The 7,728-nt window shown below is 36.8% G+C and overlaps 1 protein-coding gene across 1 annotated transcript in view; it reads left to right on the top strand.

The window, feature by feature from the left end:
* Nucleotides 1–207: 207 nt before the first annotated feature.
* LOC144980619 (uncharacterized) overlaps nt 208–7,728 on the top strand; it is a 9,622-nt gene continuing 2,101 nt past the window's right edge. The window contains exons 1-3 of the mRNA XM_078928300.1: nt 208–384; nt 1,892–2,054; nt 3,808–4,017. Coding sequence (XP_078784426.1) covers nt 208–384; nt 1,892–2,054; nt 3,808–4,017 — 550 coding nt within the window. The remainder of the gene's footprint in view (nt 385–1,891; nt 2,055–3,807; nt 4,018–7,728) is intronic.

The raw sequence follows: 7,728 nt of genomic DNA, 5'->3' as shown, positions 1-7,728 counted from the left end.
TATTATAGCGTATAATATATCTGCATTTTATAAAAGAAATTATAATAATTTTTGATGTACCGCTATTAATTTTACAGAATTCTTTTTACCAGCAGAAGTAGCAACAGCATCGTTATCTTCATCATTATCATAACATCGTGTTTCTTATGTTCCATCGAAATTCAAAGGCATTTGTCTGACTTTTCGACAGGTGAGAATACAATCAGTATGGCTTCTATTATGGAACTGACAGCAATGGGCGTGGTTCTCGTGGCGTTGCTATGGCAGCCAGTGTCTTCACATGGCCGATTACTTAAGCCTCCTGGACGTAGCACAATGTGGCGATATGGTTTTAACACTCCTGTCAACTACAATGACCATCAGCTATTCTGTGGCGGATTTCAGGTATGTATGTAATGAATAAAGCTGAATAATTGTACAGGCATAAACTGCAGACTACAACCCATGAATCAAAAGACGGAGAAAATTGGATTCAATAGTCTGATGTCACGCGCCCGGCAACGGCGGCCATCTTGGTTCTAAACAAAGAAAATCATTACTTTTTATTCTTCATGCTGGCTAGAACTTTTCATTCCCTTTTCATATGCCTTGTGATCAGAATGTGTAAAAGTCAATACATGATCAAATTGATGGGGTTTTTTACCTCTGGATACGCGTTTAAGCTCGCCGGGGAAATATTTCATACGGCGTCAGCCATTGTTCCGATAGTTTAGAGCCAGTGTTACTAAGTTACCATACGTCATTAGGAAGGAAGTGACAGTACGACTGTTGAAGACTATTGTCAATCACTTGCTGTTGTCTCAAGAACCCGACAGAGCCTAGAGAGTTGAGTGAGTGAGTGAGTTATACAGGGTGTCTATAGATAGTTCGAAGATGACGTCATTCAGGCCTTTGTTATTGTTTTTGCCATCCGCGTTTGTGAGTTGTTCTCACTAAACTGTATTAACCAGACTATAAAAGTTCATGGTTACACAGAGGTTGTGTGTTGGTCCGTTATACTTCCGGATGGCAATGTTGTGAACTCCTTGGCCAAGCGCATTCTATCTATATATATAATGAACTTTTGCTCTTTCTAAATAGAAGGAGAGAAAAATGAAGTCTTTTCATCTCAAGTTGATTTTGGTTTATTTGTTAATTTAAATGTGGGTCTATGGCAAATGGGCATCCCTAGAAGATGATGAAAACCAGATGCAAATCTCTATAACGGTTTAAGAATAATGAGTCTTTGAAATCAGGGAACGACTTTATGGACACATCAAATGAAGATTAAGGTACCAGTGTAAGATAAAGAACTGAACAAGTGTGTATGAAAGGTACCTGTCAAAGCAAGAAAGAAAAATACAAGACAAAAACCATCCCTAAAAATCAGTCAAAATCGGGTTTTCCACAAAGCTAAAGGGATGTAGTTATAGTAAAGAATATAATACGAATTGTTATTGAAATCTTTAGTAACAGGTGGCAAAAGCATGGTGTAAAAACACTGGTTCCTATCTCCTTTGAAGTGTGAAACCAGCCATCAAGGAGGAATGGACACATATCTTGTACCACTGATCCTCTAATTTCAGAGTGATGGCATCTTATTTTCTAGCTGGTATATTTTATATCTTCTAACTTTATCCCCAAAAACTAGCCATCTTGCCTCCAGGATTTGAATACACAAGGATCTTTCATTGCACAGTGTTTTTATTGGGTTTTTTTGTTATCTATCTTTCTATCTATCTATCTTTCAATCTATCTATCTATCTATCTATCTATCTATCTATCTATCTATCAATCCATTATATAAATATATATATATATATATATATATATATATATATGTATTATATATATATATATATATATATATATATATATATATATATATATATATATATATATATATTCACAGCATCAAGTGGAGCAAGGTTACAAGTGCGGTGTATGTGGTGACCCCTATGACGGCCCAGGATTACATGAAGCTGGGGGAAAATTCGCCAACGGTATAATTGTGGCTACTTACCAAGAGGGTGCAACAGTTACCATGGAAGTACAAATTACAGCTAACCATAAAGGTACGTATGATACAATATGACTATCAGATTTATTTGCGGCTATGTGGTCAAGTGGTATGACGCTCGCTTTCAGATCGGAAGGTACTGAGTTCGATCCTCGTTCGTCTCAGAGCTGAGTCCTTGGAAAATGCTCTTTATTCATATTCTCTAACCGTACTCAGGTGTATAATGAGTACCTGGCCGTTAACAGCGTTGCCTTTATCCGGAAGAAATGTAATGTCGCCTAACAGGGGTCTTGTATAGTTCTACATGTTACTTGTTGCCGTGGTCAGGAACCCTTTGTAAAGCGCCTTAAGCACATTTAGTGGATATTGCTCTATATAAAAGGTTTGGACAACACCTAACCTCTATTGAAAACGACGAGGACAAACCTGTCGCCCACCACTTCAATGGGTCCAGTCATCGAGCATTGCACGACATCCAAATTGCCTTCCTTCAGTTCTGTCACACCATTAAACAACATAGAAAATATAGATAGTATGCGCTTGGCCAAGAACCTCATAACATTGCCATCCGGAAGTATAACGGACCAACACACAACACTGTGTGTCCATGAACGTTTATAGTCGGGTTAATACAGTTCAGTGAACATTACTCATAAACGCGGATGGCAAAATACAATAACAAAGACCAGAGCGACGTCATCTTTGAACTATCTATAGGGAGGCAGAACTGATACCAAAACTCATAAAACTGAACACCCTTTCACCTCACGGCATGAACTTCAGACTGGACCTCATTTAAATATTATACTACCTTTGTCTCTCCCCCCCCCCCCCCCCCCCCCCCCTCCCGCCTACCGACTCCCCCGGCCATCCATCGTCTACTACTACTACTACTAATACTACTACTACTACTATTACTACTACTACTTCTACTACTACTACTACTACTACTACTACTACTACTACTACTACTACTACTACTAATAATAATAATAATAATAATAATAATAATAATAATAATAATAATAATAATAATAGTTCTGAAAACTTATATAGCGCTATAACTCCGGGACACCAGACTCTAAGAGCTTAAATTACAAATTACTTTGGCTGAAACATACTCATTCACACACACAAGCATACACACACACATACACACACACACACACACAAACACAACACACACAACAGAAACCAGACAGACATATCTTGCTTCTCATACCATCTACTAAAGACGAAAGATATGTTTTAAGCGAACGTTTAAAAATAGACAAAGATTCTTTTCCACGAATGCTCTGTGGTAAGGCGTTCCAAACAGAGGGTCCGAAATGAGAAAAGGATCTCATTCCAGCATTTTTCCGTAATTGAGGGACAACTAGTTTGGTGGAATCACTGGCCGAACGTAAGGGGCGGGGTTTTGAATATCTTTCAATTGTTTCCGAAATCCCGACATCCCTTATTTTTTGTTTTTATTTCCAATTCCATTGTATTTATTGTGTCAAATTGTTAATTACTCGGCGCATAGTTGAGTCCTTGAAAAAGGCTCTTTACTCACATTCTCTCACCGTACTCAGGTGTAAAATGAATACCTGGCCGTTAACAGCTTTGTCTTTGTCCGAAAAATTGTAATATCGCCTAACGGGCGGCATGTCCCGTCCTATATGTTAAATGTTGCTGTTGACCATGGACCCCTTAAAAGCGCTTTGAGCACATTTAGTGGATATTGCTATATAAAGCTCAATTTTATAAAGCTCAATTTTATTATTTATTTATGTTCACGTTGCATTCATCCCATTGCTATTTTCCAGGCTGGTTTGAATTCAGGATTTGTCCCGTCAATCACAAAAATGTCAAGGCGACACACGAATGCCTTAACAAAAACCTCCTTCAACTTGCCGATGGCTCAGGCACCAGACTCATGGTAGGTCAATATGGCACCGGTGTGGTCAAAGTTCCTGTCAAGCTGCCAAAGGGACTCACCTGCTCACAATGCGTCGTACAATGGCGTTATCACGCAGGTAAACGTAGTCTCATATTCTAACTAAAATGTCAACTTCTACTACTACTGCTACTACTACTCCTCCTCCTAGTACAACATCTACTACTACTACTACTACTACTACTACTACTACTACTACTACTACTACTACTACTACTACTACTACTACTACTACTACTGTTACAATTTTCCGACAGGTACTCATTCTACATTTGAGTACGGTGAGAGAATGTGAGTAATGAGCCTTTTCCAAGGACTCAACTATGCGCCAAGCGATTCTGTTTATTCACATTTTCTCACTGTACTCAGATCACGACCAAAATAAGCACCTGGCTGTTAACAGCATTGTCTCTGTCGGAAGACATAATAGTAATATTATCCTCCTAACATGCATAATGTCTCCTCCTACATAATGAGCGTTACTATTTTATTGAGATCCCCAGTAAAGCCGGTTAAGCACGTTTAGTGGATATTGCGTTATATAAAGGCTCGGGTTTATTTTTAGTGGTTATTTTTTGACAAAATCATGAAGGAACTGACAAGCAAAGTTACGAAGACTAAAATTATATATTTATTGTATTTTTTTAAAAACTTGAGCAATATCTACTAAACGTGCTCAATACGCTTTACAAAGTGTCTCCGACCAACAGCAACACGAAACATATAGAACAAGACATGACGCCTGTTAGTCGAGATTACAATTTTCCTACAGAGACACCGCTGTTGACGGCCAGATACTCTTTTTACACCTAAGCACGGTGAGAGAATGTGAGTAAAGAGCCTTTTCCAATGTCTCAACTATGCGCCAATCGAGGCTCTAACCCAGGACCCTCCGATCCGAAAGCGAGTGTCATGCGTCAAAACCACATAGCCGCACATTTTGTGTCAAATGTTACGAAAACGACAATTTGACTCTATCTCGAGCTTTTAAAAACTATATATATATATATATATATATATATATATATATATATATATATATATATATATATATATATAGAGCGCAATATCCACTAAACCAGCAGCATTACGAAACATAGAACGGCGAGATTACAAGCTGTCAACAGGGATGTACTCATTTTATGCCTGAGTACGGTGAGAGAATGTGAGTAAAGAGCCTTCTCCAAGGAATCAACTATGCGCCGAGCGAGGCTCGAACACAATGTGCAAGACCACTAGCCGCACGTATTAGGGTTATGAAATCATTTGCCATGTATATATAAATACGGTTTAGTCATAAAAGCATAAAAGTCATATCAAAATTTGAGAATTACGTGTAAAATCTTCGATACGGAATTTTTGGGACGTGGTTATTAAAGGAGCACAGCAGATTGCCATTTTATTCTACATGGAATTATCGAGATATTGCTATCTAAAGGGAAGAAGCTACATTGTGCGTTTATCGACTATGAAAAAGCATATGACCTTATTGACAGATCCGCATTATTTACAAAATTGATCAAATCCGGTGTGAGCTCAAAATTTGTCAAGCTATTTAGAAACATGTATTCAAAGGTTAAGCTGGCCACAGGAGGTAAAGGTCAACAACAATTTTTTAAATCAAACAGCGGATTATTACAGGGTGAAAGCACTTCGCCACTTTTGTTTTCGCTGTTTGTTAATGATCTTGAAAGTAAATTAAGTGACGATTCCATAGGATTACAAATACAGGATATTACAATTAAATTGCTCATGTTTGCAGACGATATGGCAATAATCAGTGAAACAAAAGAGGGTTTGCAGAACGGTTTAGACTCTTTACAAGAATATTGCATGCAATGGGGAATAAAGGTAAATATCAGTAAAACAAAAATCGTAGTATTTAAAAAGGGAGGGAAAACGGGGCAACAAGATAAATGGTCATATCAGGGTAAACGTATTGAAGTAATCTCGTCATTCAAGTATCTAGGCTGTCATTTTAGCACATCGGGATCTCTTACAAAATGTACACAAGAAGTAACAAACTCAGCCAGAAGAGCACTATTTTCACTTAGAAAGTATTTTAACACTAACACAGAAATTTTACCACAGATGCAAATGAAACTGTTCAATAGTACTATCTTACCAATACTGAATTATGGGGCAGAAATATGGGGTTTAAGAAGAGCTGGTCCAATTGAAAGATTTCACCTCGGTTTTCTTAAATCCATTCTATGTGTTAAGCACAGCACACCAAACTGTTTTGTTTATGGGGAATTGGGGGTGTATCCTTTGCATATTGAAAGAAAAATGAAAGTTATTAAGTATTGGTTGAAACTTATTCGCCCAGGAAGTAATGATTGCTCATTCACTCATGCAGTATACAAAGAACTTGTGCAATTGAATATTAATGAACCAAACACAACAACTTGGGTAAGCCTGGTGAAGCAGTTGCTGGATAGGAGTGGAATGGGCCATTATTGGGTTAAACAAAATGTGAAAAATGAAAATTACTTTCTGGCGGTTTTAAAACAACGCTTGGAGGACATGTTTCTACAAGAGTGGCACGCTGAGATGTCGATGACGACGTCTGGACGGCTGTATAAACACATTAAAGACACCTTTGAGTTAGAACCATATATGAAACTGTGTAATAAATCTTACAGAGTTGCCATCTCAAAAATCAGATTGAGTTCTCATTTGTTTTATATAGAAAGGGGTAGATGGGGCACAAGAAAAGTAGATAGAAATGATCGTAAATGTCCTACTTGTGACGTAATAGAAGACGAATACCATTGCCTAATTGAATGTTCGAGGTATACGCATGAGAGAAGAAATTGCCTGCCGGAAAAACTGAAAAATAGACCAAGTATGTTTGAATTTATCAAATTTTTGAAATGCAGAGACAGTAGACAGCAAGGTGATTTAGGTAGACTTTGCTTTAAGGTACAGATAGAACACAAGAAATATTTACAAGTATAATTGTGGTTTCCACGGCAAGGAAAACTTATTAAAATTGATGACAGAGGGAATAATGCGATTGTTTGTTTGTTTTCATTTGTTTTTGTCTGTTTAGTAACTGCAGTTCTGATACTAAGATGTGGTATATTATACAAAATATGACATGTTATATAAATATGTGTGTGTGTGTGTGAGTGTGTATTTCTGTGAGAAAGTGGGGTGGGGGGGGGGGGGGGGATTGGGCATTGATATTAAAATATTGTATTATAGTTTACCATGATAAAGATTAGTTGCGATTGCACAATTGGTTTATTGTTATTATTATTGTTACTATTATTATTATTATTATTATTATTATTATTATTATTATTATTATTATTATTATTATTATTATTATTATTATTATTATTATTATTATTAATATTACTATTATTATTATTGTTGCTGTTGTTGTTGTTGTTATTATCAGCATTGATATCATAACCAGTGTATATAACCATATATATATATTTATTTTTTTCTCTTTTTTTTCTTCCTTTCTTGGTTCTTCTGTTTTGATGTGATTTGTAAAAGAAGTGTTGTATTTCACTTGTTAGGACCCTTTGCTTGTATCTTTGACTTCTAAGCGATTTCAATCTAAGTACACCGAGGGGTGCTCTTGGTGCCATATCCGCACCATTTACCTTTGCCTTATTTATCCTCAGGTGCCTTTGAGAAAAGTATACTTTTAGACTACCTTATACATTTTCTGTTCTTTCAATGCGTCACAAACGCCGTAAAATTCTTAAAAACACAGAAACCAACCCTTGACATGGAATAATTGAAGTACGCAAGCTTGTTTCGCTCTAGA

This window comes from Berghia stephanieae, chromosome 10 (assembly GCF_034508935.2).
Source record: "Berghia stephanieae isolate SIO BIC M18660-M18661 chromosome 10, UCSD_Bste_1.3, whole genome shotgun sequence".
In the NCBI taxonomy this organism is placed as follows: domain Eukaryota; kingdom Metazoa; phylum Mollusca; class Gastropoda; order Nudibranchia; family Aeolidiidae; genus Berghia; species Berghia stephanieae.
Note: the sequence above shows the minus strand (reverse complement) of the source record. Positions and strands in the feature narration are given on the sequence as shown.